At 45.8% G+C, this 27,286-nt stretch overlaps 1 protein-coding gene across 2 annotated transcripts; it reads left to right on the top strand.

Annotated features, from left to right (window-relative positions):
• The first annotated feature begins 221 nt into the window (after positions 1-221).
• On the top strand, positions 222-27,286 carry LOC6596435 (calmodulin-lysine N-methyltransferase). Of its 2 annotated transcripts, none has more exons than XM_026987674.1 (2): positions 222-504; positions 24,781-27,286. In XM_026987674.1, exon 2 carries the CDS (start codon positions 24,844-24,846, stop codon positions 26,146-26,148), a length of 1,305 nt encoding a protein of 434 aa, XP_026843475.1. In that variant the 5' UTR covers positions 222-504; positions 24,781-24,843; the 3' UTR covers positions 26,149-27,286. The 2 variants fall into 2 exon arrangements, with proteins under 2 accessions (XP_026843475.1, XP_026843474.1); XM_026987673.1 differs by lacking the exon at positions 222-504 and adding an exon at positions 11,590-12,046.

The raw sequence follows: 27,286 nt of genomic DNA, 5'->3' as shown, positions 1-27,286 counted from the left end.
GCTGGTCCGCTCTCCTCTTGTGCGTCAAAGAGCCGCCAAAACATTTAGAATTATTGAAATAATAAACGGACCACGCCAGCCGCACAAAAGCGCTTTTTAAGTGTCTGCAAATGATATTTGTTGCTCGCCGCCCCTCCTCGCCCGTTGTGGTTCTTGGTTGTCGGGCGTAAACTAATTTTGTATAAATAAACGAACCGAGAATCGTTTGAAGTTATAATATTTGGGATTCGTAGAGTACGACGGAGACTTGGATGGTGCTAATGGAATGCGATGAATCGGTTGATATGTACATGAAAAGCGTGCGCCATTGTTGTGACACCTGCCGGCCCTACTTCCCATCCCCCCTTCCCCCCCACTATGCATCAGGACTACGCATGTTTGTTCGTGTTTCCACATGCTTGTGTCTGTCGCTGCTGCCATTAGCTCAATCGTCGGAGGCGAGGAAGAAAGCGGTTCCTGATAGTTTCTTCCCGTTGCTGATATCTCTTTCTAAATGACAATTTGGTAAGTACACTGGCCGAAAATCAATCAATTATAGAATCAGTTTAGAAAGAACATATTCTCAGCTAACTAGCTATAGATAGAGAAAATCGAAGAAAATAGTTCAATTACAATGTGCACCTATGTATATTCGTGGAACTATACCACATGTGTAGGTAGATTTGAAATTGTGGGTAATTTCAAGTATTTTAGGACCTACATTGTATTTAGCTTCGAATACACAAACAATGTACGTATTTATGATAAATATCATAGATAATATAATAGTTATTGGTATTATTTTGGTATTTTGATGGGTTGATGAAATGTCTTAAAGCACAAAAGTAAATGTCGCTGAAACATTTAAAGTTCAGTAGACCTTTGACCTGACACCAGATCCATTTCCATTTCCATCTCCACGCCACTCAACTCCTTCCCTTCTCTGGCTGAATCATTTACAGAGCTGCCACTTTGTCGCATCATTGGAGGAGGTCAAACCATCAATCACCGTGGCCGTGGCAACAGCGGAAACGTGCGCCAGGATGCCCCTCCTGCTGCCCATCCATCCCACAGAATGGTGGGGCTCAGCACTCCTTGGTCTATTTTCCACTTGCGCTGGCAATTGTGTATGAAGAAAATTTGTATAATTGCCAATTGCCACGGATTTACTCGATTGCGGAGACGCGAGCGACGATGCACCAAATAATATTCAGCATACGCCGTGTGTGCCAAATTAATTGTAAAGCATTGCCGCAGCCGTGCCAACGCACACACACACACGCGGTCGGATGCATGCTCGAGGGGTCTCACACACATGCAAATACAAATGCAAATGCAACATATGTACCATAAATATTTGCATATTTGTATAGAAATATATTTAGAGGCAAGTTTCGCATAACAATAAATCCAAACAACATTCTGTTCGCCGCTGGCACTCGCTCTGCCTTTGGAGGAGCGCTTCGGGTTGTCTGTAAATTTGCCATGGCTCTGCGAGTGCCTCTGTGAGAGTGTTAGTGTGTCTGCATTGTTTTTGGCTTATGTATGCATGCATGCCGTCGTGTGTTTCAATGAGCGCAAAATATCTATATCTGTGCCTGTGCCATTGAAAGTGCGGCTGTGTGCATCGAGGGCTGAAAAGTCATTTGAATTTTGAATGAGAGCCTCTCATCAGATTAGGGAATTTGGGTTGAACCATTCATGAAATGAATAAAGATACTCACGCTGAATGGGGGAACAATGCGCCTTGTGTTTGTTGTTTTTGATTATGATAAATGGTAAACCAAAAAGGATCTAATGAACTCCATTAAATTAGTCTTGAAAGGGTTTCCGCTATTAGACAGAGAGAACGATCCTGTATCAGTACAATTCAATGAAAGTTGAATGAAAGTTCAAGTAAAGTCAAGTTTAAGAGGCTTAAGAACTTTATGGCTGCTGAGTGTCTGAGAGTAGCTTGGAGGAACTATCTTGGAGGAAGTGCTTCTTGCAGCAGGTTTGCTTGCATCAGATCAGAAGAAGAACTTTATTTGCAGCCCTCGCTGCTGTTACGTTCACATTTCACATTTCGAATACTCGTACAACGTGATGGGCAAACACTTTTTCACTTTTCCGCCTTTACACTGCTCTTGCCTCCCCTCTCTCGATTGCCTCCTTGTGTGCGTGTCCATATCCTTCTCGGTAGGCTCTGGTGCCAGGCTGCACTGCAGCAGCATTTTTTATGGCCAGTGCAGTTCTTGTGCCCTGTGCCCTGGGCCTCGAACATTGCGACATGTTCTGCATGGCCAAACAACAACGCCTCAAACACTGTTGCAAACAATTTGCAATAAAATTGAATGCAGAACAGGACACACAGACAAAAGCCATGGCAGCCACAGCCATGGCCAAAAGTCAATCATGCAGGCCCGGAGAGTGGGAGAAGGCCACTAAGTGGCTCTCTGCCCCTCGCTCAGAGCACGTGTGGGGCACCGGGCCGCTCAACCTTTGACTGGAGCTTTGAACTTTGGCGCCATTTCGCTGACCGACGCAGCCAGGCGCATAAATTTCGCCTTGAAGGAGCGGAGGAGCCACGGGAGACTGCAGTTCAAAAGACTCGCTTGGCAAAATTTCAGCTCAAACTTTCGTCTTACAAGAGTTCTTTCTCTTTTTCGTGTTCTTCCTCTTTTCTTTTCTTCTCGTTTCGTTTATTTTCTTTTCGCTTTCTCGATGCTCCTGCCCCTTTTGGCAGCAATGACCTACAAAGGCATTTAAAATTTACGACTTGATGGCGAATCTGCCTCGAAATGAATGAAGACAAAGTGCAGGAGCGGCCGAGGAGTCAGGGGCCGATGTCTGAGGAGTGGCAGGCACCAGTGATGCCTAGGACTTGAATCGAAAGAAATATGGATTCGAATTGATTTTTGTGCGAGAGTCTTGGAGATCAGCAGTACCACATCAGATTGGAGCTGTAATAATGGATAAGATACTGGTTATTGGAAAAATTATAGAATAGCATGGGATGTGCCTCACGCGCCATAGAAATAGCTGGAGTGGAGACTGTCTTTGACGGTAAAACAGCCGTAAGCCACCGCCTTTGGCGGTGTAGTAAAAGCCAAGCCGACAGCTCTGTTGGCCCGACAGCTGCTTGGGTGTTTCTCTGTCCTGGCCCAGAGCCCTGGCTGGCGTGGAAATTTGCGCCGCGTGTGTCAAGCTGCTTAATTGCACTTGTGCGCAATTACATTTAAGTAACTAAAAGGAGTGCACTTGGCTGACAATTAGCCGCACACACACGCACACACAGGCATGCAGCAGGGGGCGGGGCAGGGTCCACTCTAATTGGATCTAGCAGCGGCAACAATGCGTATGCGTAATCAAACTGACGAACATAATCATCGGCCCCTTCAGTCGTCCGCTGGCAGCAAAACAACTACGAGAAAATGAGAGTGCGAAACAACACCAAAACATGTATTTATACACATAGGCAGCATCACACAAACATACACAAACACTACGTATATGCATGTATGTGTCTCAGGGAGGAGGTCTCCATATAATGTAGTTTTTTTCGATCTGGTTGCATGAGTTTTACGATTTGCAATTACTTTGCTATTTTGGAAATGGATTTTCTTATTCGCCGTCGCTGCGTCTGTGTCTGACTGGGCCGCCACTGCCCCACTCTCCCATTCTCGCACTTCGTGCCACACATTTTCAATGAAAAGTCCGCGTCTGCTGCCAGTCTATGGCCCATTGTCTGAGCACGCTTGGCATCGTTTCAAGAGCAAGAAATCGAACGCCTCTGCTCATTACTCATACGCAGCGTGTACGCCAGCAACGTCAGAAAGGCCAGCAACGCGGTAGGGGAGCCAAAAATAAACTTTAAATAGAAATTATGGCTAAATTGAACTCAATTACTTATTATATTTATTCAAGTTAATCGATTTTCCCTGTTGCAAAGTAATAGGCAAACTTTCTTCCAAAAGACGCGGACGGATCCAATCTAAACATCTTTACATATCTCTTTTGGACATCTTTCTAGATAAACAAACACCTAAGCTCCTATCCAGCATAATTGTTTATTCCTCATAGCACCATATCATACGCAATTACCATTACGCCATGAAGCATTGTGATTCAGCCGGCAATCCTCGTTCAATTCACACAACCAAAAGCCGAAATATAGATTTTTGAAATACATAAATTACATAACTCACATAGCCCCCACATCATAAAAGAGATTTATGCATAATTATCGCAGCTTTTCAAAATAATCCCCGCAATATCCCGAAATATTCAATTGAATTTAGCAGCGATTCAGGCATGGCGGTAAAATCATCGGAAAATATACACAAATACGGAAAATGTGGAAATGTGTTTGTAGGGCGGCAAATGAAAAAGTTAATTATGCGCAAAGTGAAACCAAATGTTTTTGCTCAAGCGACTTTTCGGTCGAATGTCGAATGCTGAATGCTGATTGTCGGGAGCAAATTGAATGTAAACTGAGAAAAATGAAATACGATTACGATGAGCACTTGTGGCCACATCTGGGGGGGCACGGAGGCCATTTAATGGCCAACTGTCCATTTGCCACGCAGAACACACAGCACAGCACGGCACACAAAATACATAGAGAATACATAAATCTATATCTAGATGCTGTCTGGCTGATATAAAATATACGTACGTACAAACAAAGCATTTCAAGTGCTCTGACAAAGGCGCTAAAAGCAAATGGATAACAAGGGAAATATATGCATGAAAATATAAATTAATCAAATTCATGCAGACAACAAAAAAACATAAAACAACAACAATTGTGTACACAATGTTTATGGCGAAACTTTCCCGGAGACTGGAGATGCTTCAACTTACATTTTAGTGGTTTTCTGTTGAAGTCTCAGTGGAGAGATCCGCAGAGATTGTTGCACTTTAAACTCTTAAAATATTCCCCAATAAAACCAAAATTACAGAATTTATCTTCTAAGCCAGTGCTGCACCAAAAGGCTGACTAAAACAGCCTCTGGATGGTAATGGGTTATGCATTTTTAAGTTTTATTACACTATTTTCATTACTACTGAGACCAAGAGAGTATGCAGAAGCGTCATATAATGATAATTTTGTTACTTTCAACGTTAATTTTCCGCTATTTATAAACTAATGTTATATTCATTTATGAGCCATACAATGAGCATATTACTTTGCCCTCTGAACTGAACACAGAACACTTTTTTGTTTGTAAATAAAAATTCTTTTCCACATACAGTGCCGCTCAACTGAATAGGTTCAACAATTTTCAAAAGTCAAACCGCTACCTACCAAATTATATGAAGTAATATTTTTAGCATAGATCGATTCATTGTTAATATATCAAGAAAGTTTGTGGTTTCCAGAACACGTTTTTAGAGGCCATAATCGTACATACACCTACATATGTATTAGATTAAATACTTTCGAAAGTTCAACAGAAAACTGACATGAACTATGTTTTTCTTTTTGATTAAAATTCCAAAAAATCATCGCTTCGGCCTTTGCTTACCAGTATGTAAATATTTAAGGAAAAGTGTGGGAAGTTTCTAATATTTCTATTCGCTTAGATGTGGCACTATGAGAGAAAAAAGTAAACGAAAAAGGTCCAAAAAGTATTTCCAAATATTTTGCAATGATTTCATTTCATTTTTATACATTTTTCCAGGCATTTGTTTTGCTCCTTCCCCTCTCGAGTCCTTAGAAAGTGTTTGAATGGATACGGAAGCCAACAAAAGTCCTTTTGGCACTCGGCATATGCGACGTGGTCAAGGCGAAGATTATTATTGAATATTTTATGGGGAAATGGGCCAACCCATCAACACATGCAAGCACACACAAACTCAAGCTGTGACTCCATCACACAGCTGTGGTGATATACAGATACTCGTGTGTGTGTCTGAATGGCCAAGCTGCACTGGCTGGTGGCACAAACAGTTTCAATGGGGCGCCCAGCGCCGCATCCGAGCACTTCACCAAGAGGAGGCAAAGGCAAGGGGGCAGGGACAGGTGGAGGGGAAACGCAGACACAGGGACTGCGGCCAAAACGGTACTTGAAAAACGGCGCGCGAATTTGTTGCCAACTTTTTGGGCATCGAAATGATGGCCACGTTGGGCACAAGTGCCCCTGGCTCACTAATTTAATGCCTTTGCCGATGCAGTTGCCGCTTTTTTACTCGTACATACATATATGTATGTATACTCGTATATATTTTCTGGATTTGCATTGTGTGCTGCATGGACAGAGAATTTTGGAGCATTTCTGATTTGTGGAACAGCACAGCATTTAAGAGCTAAGCTATTCATGGGACACATTCCATTATCTGTGCAATTATTGCCCATCATCCATCATCGACTAGGGTGCTTCTGTTCGCTTTCCGCTTTGGATAATTCCCAATATTGTTTACCTATGGAGAGGAAGGAAGGGGAAGATGCTTTTAAATGCAGTACACTCGGCGATCGCCTTTGACTTTGTTTATTCGGGCATCTATGTTTAGCGTCTGCTCACGGCTAAGATCCCTCGTGAAATTTTTCGCTTTTCCAAGCACACGCCCCCCGCCCAGGCAGTCTGCAGTCCGAAGTATTTATGATCCACATTCGCATAATTATGGCTTGTATTCGTTTCATCTTCAACGATTTCGCGGGCATGCAATATGCGCCATTAATTTGCAAGTAATTAAAATGCCTTCAAAATACTGCAATCCAAACCCTAAACCGAACCCAAACCGAAACCCATGTTCGTTCAGTTGGCCAAAAAAATCGGAGGTGGGACCCCGCACGAGGGTATGTCTTGGGCTTTCGATGTCGTGGTCGTGGTCGTGTCACTTGCGTCATGCACTGCCCATTGTGGGCACGGTTTGTGCCAAGTTTTCAAATATAAATGAAAGATACATACAACAGGCTTTTAGAGGCCTGTGGGGCAGAGGGGCTGGGGGAGAACGACCTGCTCGGCCGCACAGAGGAAGGCGGCAGCAATTAATGCCGAATAAAATGTAATTATACTGGCCGTATAAAAATAACCGATTTAATTTAATTCAAAATCACATTCAAAGCTAATTGAAAAGCGGCGGACGCAAGGGGCAGCCGGGCATCTGTGGGCGTGGCATGGCGTTGAAGGAAGGTGTCCGTCCGGACCGAGTTGGGATAATTAGCTACTTACTGTCGGATGTTCTCTCAAGCATTTGGCAGTAATTGCTCGAAGGGGTAGGTGGTGGAGGGGTTTCTGATAATGTATTTCGATGTGGATCGATTTGAGGCAGGTCATACTCCTTTATACAGGAAGCAGGAGGATAGGACAACGAACCAAGTGTTCCAACAATCTCAAAGATTTCTCGAGGCTTCAGTGGTTTTACAGAAGCAGCAGATGACCCAAAGACGTTGTTGACTCTTTCGAGTATAAAAGGAATACTCCCATTATTACTCGTATTGGATATTCGATGATTTGTAGGAAGTACTCATAGAATAACAAAAACCGATTTGCTTGAATTCAAAATTGTGCATTCAAGTGCCTGGAGTGTGTACAAAAACGCATTAAATCTCGAGTGAACGAGAATACTTCAAGGTTTCGAATTATCTTAAACTCTTATGTACATGCACATCCCTCCTACAGGAATTCCCTTCTGCTGTTGTCATTAAAACTAAAATGTTTTGCGATGCAAGAGTACGACTCCCCTGGCACCAGCTGAGAGCTGGCAAAACTTGACTATAGCCCGTCCCGCTGTTTGTTAATTACCCGTAGAGATGCCCGTATATCTGCCCTCCTTAGCCCCCACCCCCTTCCCAAACATACAAGGAACCCAGCCACAGCGCAGCAGGCGGAAGTGCATCTGCGAGGACGACAACGAAAACATTTCATGGCACATTATTTTTATTAATAATTATTTCACATGCGGACCAGACGGGACCGAGAGACAGAATCGTTTGTACATCAATTTTACATGACCGGCAGTCCGGCTGTCCGCCCTCCGCCCTCCTGCCGCCTCCCTCCTCCCTCCGCCCAGCGCTGGGCTGCTCGGTCTTCAGGTCCGTCCATCTCCGGACACTGCCAACGACCAACGTGCAGCGACCAGCGACCAACGACCAACGACGTTGACGCAAATCGAAAATGCCAACTGTTCGCTCGGTTTGTTGCTCCTCCCCGATTTGCGGTATCATTATTTCAGTTTTCCGTTGCCGTTGCCGTTGCCGTTGCCATTGCTGCTGTCTTTTATCTGGTTTTGCTGTTTGCCTGTCAACGGCCACAGAGACAACAGGAACGACAGCAACAATGTCAGAAGCCGCATGCGGGGAGCGCACTCGCACTCGCACACCCTTGTCTCCCGTCTCCCGTGTCCCCTTGGTATGACTTTTGGCTCTGGGTATTCGGTGTTCGGTACACGAGAATACGAGTCTTAGAGTAGTACAAATATTAATCATAAGTCCGAAATAAAGGGGTTTCCCATCCCCTAGGCACTACGTGTATCGATCGCCTCCTCGTTTCTCCTCCCCTGTTGGGTACAACTTTACGGATAAATTAATAATTATTAAATCAAATATTAACAACACAATCGGACAGGCTATTTATGAATGAATCTTCGCGGCGGGCAGGGTATCCTATAGTCGGAACACTCGACTGTGGCCTGCTTCTATTTATTCTGCTTGGGTTCTCGGGTTCGTTCGCTCTATTTTAATAAGCCTTCAGGTGCAGCGGCAAATGAGCCATGAATTATTCGCCTCTCACATAAATAATTGTAATTTCGGGTTCTTCGTTCCGTTTAAAAATAAACCCACGTTTTGGCTCGAACTATGTGCCGAAAGATCAGGCGTCAGCAGTGCAGCCCTTGAACGGTTATGTAAGTGGTGGAAGGTGGACCTTGGAAAGGTTACAAGTGCCTGGGATGGGAAAGCCCTCGCAAAAGGAGTGACGAAGGTGGTTTCCTTTGGTTTCGTTTGAGCAACCTCTCCATGGCGTTAATCCCTACCAACAATCCTGTTATTCAATCCGTTTACTCGCACATATGTATGTATGCATCATCCTCATCAGAATCGTATCCGCTTCGTTCTGTTGAACCGCCAATGGCAGAGATAAATCATGGAAAACCAATTTCCAATTTCGTGGAACGGTGGCAGGATTCTCTCAGCTTTAAACCCAGCGAACCCCCCGCCGAAACCCACTCCGAATCCTGCCAGAGAATTAGGGTAATCGCTGCTTGGGGTATCACTACTGGCCCACTCCCATCCCCATCCCGTGCCCACCTCCACCTCCAACTCCTCCTCCGACCTGACAGAATGTCTGACAGCTCTAACCCGATTCTGTGTGTGCTCTGATTCGGACGACCTTATCGACTAACAGTTTGTCCTTGCTTCCCTTCGGTTGACATTTTCAGCTGGCATATTTTTGTTTTGTTCTTTCCGTTTCTCCTGCTGGTGGACCCGAAGGAAAAACCACAGAAAATGCAGAACAAGGGAACAAGGGCTAAGGTCGAGGCGGAGGCGGCTCCTTATACACTCAGAGAAAACTGGGTTGCGGAATGTTGTGGGGTGTTTTAATCGAATAATTTAATTCCGCGGATCTCTAGGAAAACAGTCACCTTGATTACCCTTAATATTTATCGCTGTTTGCTCGGATCCGAGTGGTTTCCTTGGTGAATCTCGTTTACACAAAAGAGTTGAAGTTTTCAATCAAATATCATCCATCGATGTCTACTCCCATTGCTTCCCATATTTTCTCTCAGTGTCGATTCAATTTTATCAGTCGTTAGGCTACAGCTTTCGCTTTTTTTAGGTTCTTCTTTTTGAACATTTTTGTTTTGATTTTTGTTTTTTTTTTTCCCTGTTCTTTTGTTCCTCGTAAAAAGTAACAAAAATCTGACAACATTTTTTTGCGTTTTGTGTTTTGTTTTCAGACGCGTTGAATAAAAAGAAAATAAATAAAAATAAGACACACACACACACACAGCCATAGGAGCACACAGATACAAATACATATGTATTAATATAAATAAAGCCAAAAGTAAAAGAGCCAACAGCGACGTTACCAAAAACAAAACTTCGTCCACTTCGCCCTCCTTCGCCCTCCTTCGCCCTCATGGCTATACCATCTCCAGAATGGTTTTCCCCCACCCTCTCCCTTCCCACCCCATTCACTTTTCCCGCCTGTTTGTCTGGCCAGTCTCTGGCGTTGCTCTGCCGTTTCTCTGGCTCTCTGCCGGCGTTGCTGCTCTGGCCTTTTATTGTTTGCTGTTTTCTGTTTTCCACGTCCGCGAGTCGCACAAACCCCCCACCTCCCGCACCCGTCCGTGCACCTTCTTTTTTTATGAATGAACGGGAATTTCGCCAGCGGCATTCAGGGAAAAAAGGCAAAAGGAAAATCAAAAATAAAAATCAAAAGGAAATAGATAAGCAACAACAGTCCAACAAGCAGAAGACAAACATTTAGACGCGTGAAATTTGTAAATGGAAAATCATTTAAAAGCAACAAAATAAAGTGTGAGGCGGAGAGCGGGGCGATGGGTGAGCCGTATGCTGCTATACGAGAGCTCGGCCAACGCAAATCGTTGGCCAAAAGAAGCATTAACACGTCAAAACGCCGCCACGAGCTGACACCCCCATCCTCTCATCCCCTCCAGTGGTGTCCTTTCTTTTGGGTTTCGTAAAGCAGGGCCAGAGAGGGCCCAAGTTTACTTGGAATTGGTAACAGGAGATACATTACATCAGCTCTGCCAACAGTTTCCAAAGTCGTGCGACACTACAAATATTGGCGTATTCTTGGTTTCAATCAAACCGGAAACCATCAAATTTTTGGGGGACGGCATTTGAGATGCCAACTAACAAAAGGGACGGGATCAGTGGGTGGTAGGGGAACTGTCAATCCTTGCATCTTCTGTGAATCAACATTCCGCTGATTCTATCCAGAGTGTGTTGCGGTTCTCTTAAAGAGGTACAGTGGTACTTCTGTATTTAAGTTGCAGACTGTTTATGATTGATATATTATGAATGTAATATAAAAGGAAAGATCGCTGGTTCATAGACATTAACATAGGTCACGGGCCACGCCGCAAACAATACAGAGGTCCTTGAAGGAAGCCTGTCAACGCATTTGATGTACATCCATTAGGTGTCATTATCAGGATGAGTGAGCGAAGTTTGTTGTAGTTGGCTTTCCCATAAATAGTGTGTGGGTGAGTGTATACACTCAACTCAGTAGCGTCATCATCATTTAGGGTACTCCCACTCTAATCCTGAATAAATGATCCAAAAAAGAAGAGATAATTCCACCCAACGGCTAACGATAGGTCTAACACAGGTCTTCGGCTCTGGCGTTCAGCCACCGCCGCGTCATCATGAGCCAGCCAGCCTGGATTCTTCTCCTCGAGATCTATCCACACCTCAAATACATTGTTTTACTCTTCCCATTCTCTTAATGGTACACCATCTAACCATATAGAACTACTGCCATACACAGTACTTCTAGCCAGCTCGAGGTTGAGGTTCGTGGTTCGAGGTTCGATGTTGCGAACGAACCTGCTCGACCGGGTGTATTTTTCGGCAGAGAAGCTCTTTTCGCTCAAATACAATTTCAGTCGTTGCTCATACGCCGCGTGGTTGCAGCTCATACCGGAGCGCGTTCGTGAGAGTGTCTCTCTCTCCCTTCGAATACGTTTGAATTAACGTTCTTTTTCGAAGCGGCGGAAATTCAGGATTGAGATTCGAAGCACTATTTGTGGCCGTTGGCCAGAAAACGAGTCGAAGGTGGAAAACACGGCGCTTTTCCCGCTTTTCGTTGGCGGCTTCCGTCATTTGTTGTTGCTTCGAGGCGCGTGTGCTCGGAAAATACTGTGCGTGGATTCAAACAAAAAGTGGAAACAAATTCAAATATTTTGTAAATAAAGCTTCAGCTAATATCTTGAAAAAGTGATTAAATTTATTTGATTTTTGTTGAGTATTGAATATATTCAACAAACACTAGAACCCAGAACCAAACATATCGTCAATGAAGAGATCCCAAACATTTCGGAGTTTAGTCTGCGTCCGCCCTCAAGCGATTTAATGGCCCGGCCGACAATGCGGATGAGTGTACAATATTCCAACGTAAGCATTTCGAATCCTTTGTGTGTTTAGATCTGTACATTCCGCAAAACAATATTCTGCAGTTCATCAACTTTTGGGGTATTTAATGTCTGTTTTTTATTTGTTTGTGGACCAATCGTTTCGCTGGGTACCCGAAAAATGTGTTGCTGGAAATTGAATTTTAGAATATCTACATATTTCCCGTGATAAGTTTCCTCTTATCTAGTGTCCCCCAAAGGCCGTTTAAGGCCGCTTCGTTATCAATAACAGTAGAGCATAATTTAACTTATCTAACTCCCGGTGACTTTTAGTAAAGCCGTGGAACGTAAGGTCACCGTTTGGGCGTTAGTTCGCAGCTAAAATAAATATTATCTTTGGCAGCACTTTTCAGTTGCTAGCAAAAGTCCAAAGGTGTTCGGAAATATCACTCCCGCACTCTCCTGACTGCTCATTCCTGACTCGAAAGGTTGCCTCTCGGAGAACTCTCTTGGTCGAGTGAAACTGAGAGAGCACCAAGAGGCAGAGCCGTGCTTCGAGTACTCTCTCCTACTAAAATAAAGTTACTATGTGAAGGAAAGTTCTTGAAAGTTCAATTGCATACTGTCGTATTTATTTCATCATAAATTTATCGCTCTTATGAGTTAAAGATAAACAAAACAAATAAAGCAAAAGTCCATCGATTGGGTTGAATGGAAACTTTGAGAGATTGAAGTTTCGATTGGAGGGGATCTAACAGACAGTTCCTTTGATCAACTACAAGTTTTTATGGGTACTTTGTGGGCCGTGGATGGGCTTCCATCTAGACTTTGTAGAGTCTGTAGGCACCTCTATTAACAATTGATTAATGCCTACTAGTCGCATACGTTACGTATACGTAACATGCAATTAACAATGCAAAGACGCTTCTATTGTCTTGCATTTCTTACGAAAACTTCACACAATTGGAGACTCTTACAATGCCACACATAAACAATTATTAAGATTATTCTCTATCCGAATCGAGGGCATTCAGAGTTTAATTGAGCTCGGACCCACCCCACAAATCGCCGCAAATCCCCCCAGATTCCCATTCGCCTTTGGTCTGGCAGATCTCGATTCCATTTGTCAATCGCTTTCAATTACATTTAATTTACGCTCAATGATTTCCAGGCATTTCCCATTTGGTCAACTAAGGACACTGGCCCTGCCCCTGCCCTGGCCCCCCATGTTGTGGCTTTCCTGCGGTTTTCCCTTTTATGTGCTTTTCCCTGTTTGTTGGCCTTCTCCTGAGCTCAAGTTTTGCCCACTGTTTAAAGTTTTCTTGCTGCCGTCCCGTCCCGTCCCCGTTTTATGGACTAATTAAAGCCAAATGTCGCATTAAATTTTGCTGTGCCATAAAAAGCGGAGAGAGCAGAACGGCAGAAGAGCCACCATTTTCTATTTATTTGGTTTAAAGTTCATGCTTCGCATAAAAATGTCTGTTGTTGATGATGAGTAGCACACTTGAAAGAGATTTATGGCACCGATTCGTTGATGGACTGAAGAAGACGTCTCGAACGAGACGAACTTTGATTGAGTGAGAGGACGCATTAGGTGGGCGGAGGTATTATGTCCTCTCAGGATGCCGAATAATTGGCCGCTGGAGCGCCGCACGTGTTCAACTGTCTTGTCTGTGTATCTGTGCTTTTTCCTGCTTTCCTCTTCCGATTCTCATCTGCGAATGGCACTAATGTCACGCTGATGAGTATTAATTGAGTACAGACTGCACACGGACACAGCCCCAGAGACAGGCACAGTCCACAGCCATACCCAGAGCCACCCCACGGATCTACAGCTTTGGGGGCTATAAATCTAACCGGCACTCCTACACCCCCACAGAAACACATGGCTAGGCCTCTTCCACCCCGCACCGCACTCACACTCAAAAGTGGACACAGCCACAGAGACGGCGTGTGGCAAGCGGCTAGCGTCATGCGGCATGTGGCATGTGGCATACGGCTACGGCTACGGCACACGGTCACATGCCTGCCGTCTTTTGAATGCACTGTGAAAAGTGAGGGGACAGATTAGAGGCTCCATCCGATTTCTCCACATTTTTGGGGTGAGACCTATGCGGCTGGAGACCCCATTGATCTACTCTGTTGTCTGCCTGAGTGGAGGTAAGCAAGTAGCAAGTCCTATCGCTACTAAGACAGATACATCCTGTACTTACGTCGAGGTATTAATCGCCGAGGACTCTAAAGCACTGCCTTCGATAAATCCCTCATAATCTGGGCTATTCTGGTGACTGACTTCGATAAGTTATTGTATCCCCTCTTCGCTGAAGTCTGTGTCGGGTTCTGTTCTGTTTGGTTCAAACATAATTTTGTTCTTCGACTGATAGCCGGGAGACGTGTCCGGAGACGGCTACGGCTCCCATAACAAAGTGGAAGGCAAAATCGCACTTCAGACTATTGGCTATTAAAGACTCCTGGCTCTCCTTTGGTTGTGTCCTATTTGGAATCTACTATGTAGCTTACGTGGTGTGAGAGGAGTGTTAAAAGGGCAGCTGCAAATACAGGCTGAAGATAGCCCAGAGCCCAGAGAGAGATGGAGGGTAACATTTGATGTGTGTTTTCCTTTTCTGGGTTTCCTCCTTTTGATCTGGCTTGTAGTTTACGGCAGCTACAAGCACCTGCAAGTGAAATGCCATAAAAAAGAGCTGGTTCCGAGCAACATCCTTGACTTTTCAGTAGTGGCCATGTGAGGGAGTTGCAGGATAGCTTTGACAGCCAGAAACCGGAACGAATCTGAGGTGCCAGTCGAAGTGGATGCAAACTTTGACAGCGGCATGAGAAAGCGGTCCTTTCATCCATCGTGCTCGTATGGCTTTGGTTTCAATTCAATTTTACGAGAATTTCTCCCGATGCATTCTTCTGCCTTTGGGCCTGGCGGCTGATGGTTTCGTGACTTGTTTTGACCATGTGTGCTCTTTGTGTGCCCCGCGGGGGGTGTGCTTCGGGTGTGCCGCCACTTGCTTGGGTCCAAGCAATTAGTGCAAGCGAGACGCACTCTCACATAGGCCCCGGCTTTGTTATCGCTCCATGGCCCTGCTCGCACATGGCGCATGTGTCTCGAATGTGTGTGGCGGCAGCGTAGCTGTGTTTAAACAGTTGGCGTCAAAATTATAATTAAAACGTGCATCACAGTCGTGAGCGGCCGCACAGCATGTCACAATTTGTTGTTGCCCCTGGACCTGCCCCTGCCACGCCTGTTGTTGCTGCCGCTTACGAAACGTTCTCAATTTATCGGCAAATTCAGCTATCATCCATGGCCTCTGCCCCCAAGCGGGGGGAGGGCACTTGACAGCGCGTCCTTGTAACTTAATTGAATTTTTATTGCCAAGTTTGCATAATGTAAGCCGTCTCGGAACGGGAAGAGCACTTGGGGCAAGGCATCGCCTCGCCCGCTATTGTTGCTCGTCGGTGGTCGGTCCGATGATGCGGCGAGGTATACGTAATCAGCGAGAATTGCGCATACGCAGCGTCAGCCCAAAAAGTAAACCCCGAAATGCAGTCACCCATTAAGCGGCGATAAGCTGCGGCAGCAGGACTGTACCGCAAAAAAGTGCAGTGACAGTGCCAGTGCCAGTGGAAAGGACAGGACACGTAATAATCAACTAACGAACCAACTAACTGTTTCTATTTCTATTTCCATTTCCATTTCTGCTGCAGTTAAAGTCCTGATTTTGCGATAAGCCTGGGCACGCCCCTGCGGTTTTCCTTGCCGCGGTCATGCAGGGGCATGACATGTGCGCTTGGCGACTTTTGTGTGGGGACTGGGGAGCGGGAGTGGCCTAGGTGATCGATAAATAATTATCCTTTTGTAAATTTCAGTAAAACAGCAGAATAATTCGATTCCATAAGAGGTATTGTATTATTCACCCTCAAAAATAGCACATTTTTCCCATAAAAATCGCCAAAAATATTTCCTAGAGGACCTCCTTAGGAGAGCTTCATTCAGTCGGTGAGTCAGTCAGTCTGTCCGTCAGTCAGTTCATCTATCAGTCAGTTTCGGTACATTGTAGCTGCCCCGTCCTTTGGCTCAGTGGCCCCCCTGAGTGCCGTTCGCCAAAAAGTTGCATGCGTCAAGCTTGCAGCTTGGGGCATTCTGTTTTTGCTGTTGTCGCTGCTTTCCCCCTTGACTTGTGACACGGACACGCGAGCGGGCTCAACGGGCTCAGCGGGCAGGCCACCCACGGACAGTATCCCTGCCATGTGTCAAAGTTCATTAGGAATTGTATCTGTGCAGGACGAGTATGTATAGATTCAAATACACTCGTATTTCGTTTCTCTTCGCCCTCAGAGCCCTCAGAGCCCCTGTGATATTTGAGATTGAAAATAAAACAAGACAAAAAATACGAGGAAATGGTAAATTGTAAATTGTAAATTGAATTTCCTGCCACATAAAATGCAATTCTGCACTCAAAGGGATCAGAGGTCGGCCCTGTCTCAATGGGAAAAGATTACTACTGTACGAGTACCCGAGTATTGTATTGTGATTTGATTTATGGAAAGCACCGGCTCGTTCTTCTTTGTTTTTGCTGTTCAGATCAACTTTATATTACATATATTTTGCAATTGAGAGATTTATGGCCAATGCCAATGCCAATGCTGGTTGTTTGTCCAATGCTCGGGTGGCATGGCCGTTTGAACTATTACCGATGTTACCCATGCGATAGGTTATTGCTTTCCTGCCTCCAGCTATGATGGATTGCACTAGAGAGCAAGATTCGTGTGGCATCTTGCCGTGGGGATTGACATTGAATTGGCAGTTATTGCTTGCGTTTGGGTGCGTCTATCCCTGACCAACGTCAATGGAAAATATATTACAACCCATCCAGCAGAAATAAGGGTATCTATCCATACGTTTTGTTCAGTGCACCTCATTTTAAGGGGCAGCCAAGTCGGCGACAACTTCATTCAAATTATCCCCCCACAAATCAAAATCCGAACCCATAATATTTCAATTGGAATTATCAAGTTCGATTACCGTCATATTATCGCTGATAGATGACGCGACTTTCCAAAAATAGCCTTAAATTACCTCATATATTATCGCCGTCAGAAAAGGTATTACATTGTCAGAGTTAGAGTCGAAAAGTGTCTAGATTGGGGGCCGTACTCATGATCAAGATTAGCTTCATAGTCGGTCAGTGGTGGCTGGAGGAGATTGATTTGAAAGCATATTTTTAGTGAAATTAGCAGTTTATGCTGCTCCGTCGCGGCGGTCTATTGGGGTCTCTATCTGAAGCGGTTTTAACCTCCGACTCAGTGTTGAACCGTCACTGCCCCTGCCACAGATTGCGTTGTAGCCGTGGCTGTGCGTGCAGTCACTGGGGCGTGCGTGCGCCTTTCCAGCTGAGTGATGAAAGCATTTAGGCAGACTCCTCCATGTACCTCTGCTGCCACTCTCTCCCTGGCCCCCAGTTTACTCGGCAAAGGACCACTTATGCGGCACGCAGAGGAAGCTCCGGCATCGACATTGGCATCCTATGGGCCCCTCACCTCAGGAGTACTTAGCCAGAGACAGACAGCCAGAGACTGTGTCTGTTACTGTTGCTGTGGAGTGGCAACTGGCTGATACCTCGTAGGAGCTCATGGAGCTCCCATCGGCCATTTCCATTGCGTACCAGCTTATGCCTGATGCTATTCGGATTCTGCGAAAACTTCGCTCAAGAGCTCAAGCCCTCTCCTGGACTTTACAAATTGGTTTATCTCTCGTTGGGCCTTTGCCATAACCATTTCAAGTCCTGTACAGCCTCGTGGAGGGGGAAAGCATGCTGAAATTTAACCAGAATCCCAGAGTCGTCGGTGGAGCATTGACTCACGTCAGAATTTTGCCTTGCGGCTGGGTTTGTGCACCTGAGGCAGGCTACATAGCCGCTGGCCCCTGCCCCTGCTCCCACACACTCACTGGGAAATAGACATGACTGGTGGCTGACTATTTATAGACTTGGCAGAGTGTCCGTGTGTACCATGTTGCCACGTACACCCATGCCCCATGTCCCATGTCCCCTGTCCCTTGTCCCTTGTCCCATGTCCCATGCTCCATGTCCCTTCTTCCTTCGTCCATCCTGTCCGTGCCTCTGGCCCACACATTTGACTGAGTTGCTAGTTGAAGCGAGAGAATTGTCTCCATGCCACTCACACACACACACACACACACACAGTTGTATCGTGTACATTCAGTACTGTTCTGTACTGTACCACAAACACAGGCACATAAACATACACTTGTATGAAAACTACACGAATGTTTATGGCGCAAACTATTTTCCTGTTTATTTATTGATGCGTCTATTTGTTATTGTTGCTGTTTTGTGCGGGAAAGGGGAAAGTGGAAAGGAGAAAGCCGGAGGATGGAGAATGGAGAATGGAGGCTGGCGGAATGCGGAAAAATCTGATTTTCCAGTTTTTTAGTTGTTGCCTAATAATCGTAATATTTAATAGTGGCATCAGGGGCAGGAGCAGGGGCAGGAGCTGGGGCAGGAGCAGGGGCAGAGGCCCCCTAATTGGCTTGGCCCTTTGTGTGCTCCTCTCTTAGGCTTAGGGCCTGCAAAGTGGATTAGACTGGACCTTCGTTTCTTTCTTTTTCCTTTCCTTTCATTTGCTTTCCTTTTATTTGCTTTTATTTCTTGTTATTTTTTGTTCTCTTTTTCGGATTTGTTATGTTAAATTCAGCTGCTAACGATGTCCCCTGCTGTCGGCTGCCGACTGTCGGCTGCCGACTGTCGGCTGTCGGCTGTCCTGTTCGTCCAGGCGTTGTCCTGTTATTTTTAAATTACGGCGCCTGCCAAATATGTTTGTCGTTCCTCCGATGATTAAGAGCCCTGCAATGACTCTAGGAAAGAAAGTATTTCGTCTCTGCGATGCCCGGATTCAGGGACGATCCCCAAATGACCCCCAAGTAGTCCCCTCCTTCGAGGGAGGTCAATTTCTTGGGCAGAATACACTCCTCTAGGACCAGAAGGAGAACCCCCTGCCCCCCCCCCCCCCCCCCCCCCCCCCCCCCCGTACTGACAAGTTGGCGACTTCCAGCTATTTCCCCAGCATGTTTTACATATTTGCGCTTTCTGCATCCTCCTCCCAGACCCTCCTCCTCTGTACAATATGCACGAAAATTGTGTCATATGGTTGTGGTGGCTGTAGAGGGGGGATGGGGGCGGGGAGGGGGGACTTGGCATAATATGTAAATTCTCCTGTGGTACGTGGCTTAAATTGTTATCACAATTTCCGAATAACTCGGAGATGCCAGAAACCAAAAGGATCACAAATGCTGCTTGGGCTTACGAAAGGAATTCCCTATGCTGGGATTATCGTACCACTGCCACACACTCGTAGATGTGTCAATATAAGCCGGCACTTCATGGCGATGGGGATTTCCCCACGTGATTCTCAAGGGAATCATTTCCATAGGGAAATAGACCAGCTGGGAATATCAATTCTTGTAAAGTTTATTAGAGATTACAGACACATCTTTTGATGTCTTTTCATCTAGGTATATCTGGAAATAAATGATAGACATATTTCCTGATAAGAATATTAATAGTATATGTTTAATATATTGCTGCAAAGGCTTCTCTATTCTCTGAAAGTGTGGCTGGGAGAGGAGCTACGTTTTTGTGATATATACAATTTTTAAGATAGACGAACTTCAGGCTGCAGGCTGCCTGCTTCCTAGTTCTGAACAACCCCTTGCTTCCCTCATTTAGTGGCTCCGACTACGCTAATTGGTAAAATCAATTTATGAAAACAGCTGACACAGTGAAATGTGGAACGTTTTCCTTCCTCAACCGTTTATATGAAAAACAGAGTGGGTTCTTTCAGTCTATTCCCTATCCACCATCTAGATAGCCCTGTCAGGAGTGCTTTTCCGCATATCCAGAGACATACGGAATGAAATCAATAAACCATTACCTACAGTTTCTTCCAAGTCACCAAGAAAAAGTTCCATTCCCTAGACGAGACGCGTCGCTTGCTTTTTGTCAACTCATTCTCTTTACCATTCTCCGTCATTGTTCGGTACGGCGTAATCACGTTTGCTGCAGCGCAGTGCAGCGGATCGGGGAATTCCCCTTGAACTTTTGTGAATGTCATGAGCTGTTGGATCACTAGCCCCGATTCCCGACACACCACCCCCCAGCGTCCCTCCCCAGCGTCAGCGTCACAGCCGAAATGCGGCTAAGGAACTACGGATATGAGGCCACGAGGGGAGCTGTTAAGTGAGTGACAGGCAATAAAAATTGGAGGCGACACTTGGCCCGACCACTTCCGGCCAGGCCAGACCGGAAATGTTCCTGGGGCGGAGAAGGACTGGCAGTGGGAGTGGGACTTGGAGGGGCCCAGGGCACCGGGCACCGGGCACAGTGCTGAAGCCATGTGCTATGCAAATAATTTAATTAATATTTTATTTCCCACTGAATCCCGACCACTGCGTCCACAGTCGACCGCCCCTCGTGCACTCGTCAGAAGCGGAAGAAAATTGGATTTTTATTTACATTTTTGCACTTACTTGAACCCGTCTGCGGAGGGGACGGCGGCTGGGGCAGGGGCAGGGCAGCGGTTCTGAATGGGAATGGGAATGGATGCGGGAATGAGTACGGGAATGGGCATTGAATCGAAAAGAAATGCCCAATAAAAGCAGATGCGAGCGTAAATTAAATCTGAGCAGTCGTGCATGTGTAATCTCTGTACATACATATATGTATGTATGTATGTATGCACGAGTATATATGTGTTTATGGAACTCGTTTGTGGATAGGCAGATGCGCTAACCGTTGGCTTGCAGTCAAAAATCAGGAAAAACATGAAAAAAACGTTGAGTCGGAATCAACTTACGCCTGTAAACAGTAAACAAATCACACAAAAACACACACGCACACGATATGCACGGGTCCGGGCATTCGTGTACATCTCAGGGAAGGGAGAAGATGGAAGAACGCACACACACATGACGATATATAGACAGTTCAGACAGTTAGTTGGTCGTAAATCGATGGGGATTATGTGTGCTAATAAAATTTTAAGACTCTAGGAGAAAAATATACGACTATGTACATACATGGCGGATGAACGAGGAAGCGTTCGAAAGTTTTTGACGATTACGCATACGCCGCGTATGCAGAGTAGAGCGGAGATTATAATTTACTCATTTAAATGATCAAAATATGTATTCTAAGGATATGACGGGCTAGTAAATGCCTATATCTTAAATAAGCTGTGAGTGGTACAGGAGTATCAATCACCATACCCCGCATTCCTCTACCCTATCAAATGTATGCTATGCCAAAGATCAATCAATCAGTGCTGTCATTGCTGTGATTTATCGATATCTTGTCAATAATGATGAGTTTTATCACTCTCTGAAACAAGAGCTAATCACTCGATGCTACCTTGTGGCTATTGCTAGAAGAGGTTCTAAAGTGCACTTATTTGATTCCTTTTTCGTGTCACACTCTATCTCTAAATTGAATTTATTAAGGGAAAGTGTGTTGGTGTGCCCCCTCCTTGTGCTCCTCCTGGATCTTGGCAGTGTATTAGATTATCGCTGATGGAAAAAGTTTGCCCCTCGCCGCCGTCGTTCATAATTAAATTTGACTTCATTATCTCCCCAGTGACAGCGACAGTGCCGCTGGAATAACTCTTTTTCACAGTTGGCTCTTTATCGTGCGAGCCCGGGTATGAGTCCCCTCCGTCTGTCTGTCTTGATGTGTGCCCAGAAGTCATGTGTCTGTTGACACTCCGGGCCCCAAGGTCAGAGTCGAAAAAATAATCATAAAGAACCCGCAGAGAAGCATAAAAAGAAAAGCCAAGCAAATTGCTGTGACAGTAGATTGCAATAAATAATAAATTATGGGAGTTAATGCGAGCAATGAGCGCGAAGAGCGTCGAGCATTCATCAGATGTGGCGGGATATACACACTCGTGTGTCCTCGTATATATAGCGTCGCGTGCTGCCCCAATGTTCACGGGTGAACCCAGAAGGGGTGAACGGTGCAGGGTGCAGGGTGCAGAGAGAAGAACACGCACGTCGGTTTTTTTTCACTTTCTTTTCCCAGTGTTTTCGGCAGGGGGTGGTGGGGCTGTGTGGCTGGCGGAAAACCTTTTCACTTTGTTCTTGCAACTTTTCTGCACGGCACCGTCGACAACAGTTCCCAGTTGCCACAATGCAAGAAAAGTTTCTCGAGTGATTGAATCGAATCGAATTGGATGAACTTGCCAGGGAAAGAAGTTTAAATTTCCATTGATTGAGGCAACCGCCAATTGTCCCCGCCTCCGCCTTTTGTCGGTATCTCACTTGCAAATGAACTTTGGTCGGAGGCTGGCCCTGTCCAGGTGGGGTCTTCTCCCAGCTAATCGCTTGACGAGTGTTTCTCAGACCGGTCTGAGGCGAGGAACACTTGCTCAGAATGTTGTCAGAGCGTGTGCGGGTGGAGGGGGTCTCTTCCAGGGCACTTTGCAAACATTGTCGGCTTTTATTGTCGCAGCTGCAGGGCGGGCTTTAAAGTTGGACCAAAGTTTCCGGCGTAAACTTTTGCTGGAGGCAGAGCTGCGGGTTTCTGGTTCGGGGCACGTTTTCCAGAGCCCACTCAATATTCATGTTTCCCCATTTCGGCGGATGCAAAATCCGCATTCTTCAGCCGGGCATTAGGCATGGGTTTCAAAGAGGTTTCCCCGCCTCCGCCCAATGGGGGTCTGGGCGGGGCAGGGCAGTCATTAAAAGTAGTTCGAGAAGAAGCTGCCGAAGTTCCCCAAAGTTGTTAATGTTTGATAAGGAATTGCTGGGCAACGTCGAACCGACCATAATGGCGATGCTAAAGGTGTGATTTCGCTGAGGGTCTTGTTTGATTAGGACATTCATTACGGCCTCCCTTTGAGCTCTGACTGGCTTGGGGCGGCACCATAAAGCACTTCGCTGATTTGATATGTTGCATGAAATTAAATAGCCCTCTGGAATAGCAAACAGGATGATTGGGTTATTTTCTGGCTCGTTGGCGCCGCTTTGATCTTTTTCTGCGTTTGATGTTTATTTAAGGGGCAAATGAAATAGCTCTGAAACTATCCATAAATGTTAGACTTGGGCATCTGTTGGTGGGTATTTCTCGACTTCATCTCTGGACAAAGCCAGACTTTGGTTGAGGCCCAACCAATCCAATCGAGATTTAAATGGAGACACTAATCTCCTCCGAATGCCTGTTTATTATTCACCGTGTGGAATACGCAATAGTTCAGTTTTGATACATTATTAAACAGCACAGCTTTCCTTGTCCCAACAGCTTATCGGCACAGGTGTCACCTGTCAATGCCCGGATAACATTGGGGGCAACTGGTTTACTACGAGTGCGAATATGTATTCGAATAGTACAACATTTGAACACTTGCACATTCCCCTCCATCCCTCTGAACCTAATCTAGGTCTAGGTAATCTAGGGATTACCTGAATGGAGTTCGATGCGAGCCAACCCCATTCGAGGTTCCCCAATCCATCTGGTCGAATGACCTTGAACTTGAATTCTGTTTATTAGCCCACACTGGGAGTATACAATGCCCGGCCGTCTGTGTACAGATTCGTTGCTCTCTCCGGACAAACAGATTCGAGTGCTACCAAGAAAGAGACCTGGATTCCGATGAACTTTAATTACTCAGCCGCACCACGCACAGGGCTATGGGCTGGCCAGACCAGGTGTCGGTGGTCCATTGTCCACCCACGGCATTCCCAGGGGCCTTTAATCAGAACTGAATGCCCTCTTATCACCATATGCTCGTGTTGTCGGTGATTGCTGGGAAATGGGTGGGTTGCAAATGCGCTGGCCGGTTTTGCTGGAGAACCGCCCATCCCCATCCCAGATTGAACATGTGTCTGTCTGATAGTGTGTGTGCCTGCTTTCACGTCAGCACAATTAACATTTTTATGAGCTGTAAAATTTCTTAATTTTGATGAATTTATACGGCAAGCAGCAAAAATCAAAATATACAGAGTGAAAATGTGCAACAATCAAAACAATAAAGGCCACGCTAGAATCTACGGTACACGCACGAGGGAATATTCTCTTGATTTATTTACATATACATATCTGTAGATATCTATACATTTTGTAGTTGTTTTTAGTTGGTTTTTAGATGAAAGCCCACGATTCGTTAAGTGTTTCAAAAACATACTCCAGACAAATTTACCCAGGATTTGCTTTAACTAGCTCGGTCTCTCTCTCTCTCTCTCTCTTTATAAAGACGAGCTGTAACCCAAGAATGGAAATGAGTCTGTGCGGATCCGGAGATTCATTAGAGTATAATGTGCTTACTGGAAAAGTACATTAAATAACCATTGTATAGCTATATAATGATTGGTATCATAGGATCATCTAACAATCTACATCATTCCTTAATTCCTTAAAGATTCTACGAAAATCGAACAGGGTATAGCACAGTCGATACAGGTCTCCCAATGCATACAGTAAATGTGTACTCACAGACGTCTGGTCTATAAAAATGTAGCCAAAGACTTTGGTTAATTTTTTGTAGGATTTTTGCCGCTCGGTATAATATGTTTTATTTTATGGTCGGATAATTTGCGTTTTGAATGCCATTAAAAATTCATAATTGGAAGATGATGGGCCCGAAAGAAGGCGAAGCGAAGTAGAAAATTCGAGATTGGTTTCGGCCAGACGAGAAAAACTTTGAAAACTTTGGCAAAACTCTGGCTAACTCTGTTCTCCTCTGCCCCCATTCCCTTTCCAGATGCGAAACCAATCCGGAAACTGAACTGAAACCGAAAGACAAGCAGCCCAGGCCTGAAGTAAAATGTCAGCCATTCTAGTACAAAAATTATCAGCAGAAACTCAAATCAATTCCCAGACCCAGCAGCAACCAAGCCGGAAAACGGAGCAGTCACCTGAGGTGGAAGTGGGACATCTGGCAACCATATCGCTGCTGCTGCAATACGATATAGACAATACGCTGAATGCGTTCAAGGAGCACCGAAGAATGACGATGGACGGAAGGGGAATGGGAATGGGAACGGGAGGACCAGGAGCTCTGGCAGTTAACAATAACCAAGACACGGACGTTAACCTGAATAGGACTGCGGCTGGGGCTGCGGTCGGCCCAATGGCCGAGCTAGAGCTGGAGGGATTGGCCAAGGGGTGCCCCCCAGCGGGGGCCGGTCAGGGGTTCATGCCGCCCACACCTCCGGCCACACCCAATCTGCAGAACACGGCCCAGAAGCGCTGGAAGATTCTGGCCAAGGTGCTGCGCAAGGACTCCGAGGAGACAGTGTCCTCCTCCAGCGACGAGTTCAGCGAGGAGCAGACGGCGTCGGTGCGGCGCTTCAAGAGCTTCGACCTGCTGCAGCAGGACAGCTTCGAGGACCACGTGAGCCTCAAGTGCCTGGGCAAGACGGAGAACTGGTACAAGTACCGCATGCAGCTGGACAACGACGTCGAGTATTCGGTGAACATCCACCACATGGAGCGCCAGCTGACCGCCAGCGATCTCATGGGCTTCAACAACACGGGCAACATCTGCGTGTGGCCCTCGGAGGAGGCTCTCACGGCCCTGGTGCTCTCCGAAGTGGCCGCGTATCGCGGCAAGTGGATCCTGGAGCTGGGCGGCGGCTTCACCTCCCTGGCCGGCCTCATGCTGGCCAAGTACGCCAAGCCCTACGCCGTGCACCTGACCGACGGCAACGAGGTCTCGGTGGACAACGTCCGCAAGACGGCCTGCCTGAACGAGCTGAGCTGCTACACCAAGTGCTCGGTCCTCAAGTGGCAGGAGCGCTCGGCCCGGGCGCAGGCGGAGCAGGAAAAGTTCGACTTCATCCTGTGCGCCGACTGCCTGTTCTTCGACGAGGCCCGGTCGGCGCTGGTCGACACCATCTGGTATTACCTGGCGCCCCGGGGCGTGGCTCTGATCATGGCCCCGAGGCGCGGTCGCACCCTCAGCATGTTCCAGGACGAGTGCATGGCCCGGGGCTTTGCGGTGGAGCTGGCCACGCGCTACAACGAGACCATCTGGCAGCGACACCTCCAGCTCAAGGCCGACTCCGCCCTGTACGACGAGGATCTGCACTATCCGCTGCTGCTCCGCCTGTGCAAGACGCACAGCTAGAGGGTCCAGAAGCCAGATCCAGAGACGGGTTGGACGGGGAGTAGGTGCAATTAAATTTAGTCAATGTTTTAGTTGATAGCAAGCAAATTCCAGTTTACACCTTAAACAAACAAAAAAACGGGGCTGAACGGATAGAAATTCCTCCCACACTGAAACAAAAACGAAAAACCAAAAATATAGCAAATCCAATGCATTAGGCTGGTCCCTGAAATCGCCAAGAAAGAGCTCAACATCTTATAATCTTATAGTTTTCTTCAATCAGACAATTGTTCACCTTTAGATTCGATTTTCTTAGCAAGTATTCCATTCGTCGAGGAGGTCGCTCTAGAAAGGAAAACGCCACTTCTACTGATTTCTACCCATAACACCTACACATATTTCAAATGACAGAACTCCTAGTGCGTCCTGCTATGTAAATGCCATGCAGTATTGTTATCCCATTTCTATTTTCTGTGCGAGATTAGGTTCGATGTCGATTCAAGACCCAAGAAGCCCAAGGTACAATAGATCGAAATCCGTTTTAGGAACCCCAGAATATTATGTAAGTCGAAACTCATCAGAGCTGTTGTAATTATTTTGTTGGATCCCAGCAGAAGTCGATAATTATTTGAATTATGTTTAGTGTTAAATTCTGTGAGCCTCCTGTTTGAGTCCTCTCTGAGGACCAGCCTAATGGTCCCCCCTAGCACGTAATGTAGTTCTCTGTTAAGTTCCAAAAGATTCCTTTGATATAAACATAAATTTAATTTGCTTTGATTCCACCAGTTTTGCGACTGTTATTTTTCGTTTTGTCTTTTACAAAATACTCGTTATGCATACACGTATGTAATTATGTATCTATGTTATAACCACACACACACACACATGCACACGCACACGCACACAAGTATTATTTGAATATAATGTATACGCTGAATATATGTAGGTATGGGGTACTTTCGGAGACCTGGAAAAGATCAAAGCAAACGAGAAGGAATGTGCATCCAATCCACGAAACCAAATACGAAACGTGTCCAGCGCTCGACCAATTAACTAATAGTTAACTAAACTAAAACTAGTGTATTGTAATTAAATAGAGCATGTGTTAATGGTTATACGATGAGATGATGAGACAAATACAGTATCAAAATGCCACGTA

This window comes from Drosophila persimilis, unplaced genomic scaffold, assembly GCF_003286085.1.
Source record: "Drosophila persimilis strain 14011-0111.01,24,50 unplaced genomic scaffold, DperRS2 tig00000124-arrow-pilon, whole genome shotgun sequence".
Classification (NCBI taxonomy): Eukaryota; Metazoa; Arthropoda; class Insecta; order Diptera; family Drosophilidae; genus Drosophila; species Drosophila persimilis.
The sequence above is the reverse complement of the archived record's forward strand: the minus strand, read 5'-3'. Positions and strand labels throughout refer to the sequence as shown.

Coding starts and splice junctions, on each gene's coding strand:
- LOC6596435 (XM_026987674.1), top strand. CDS start 24,844: ATGTCAGCCATTCTAGTACAAAAATTATCAGCAGAAACTCAAATCAAT.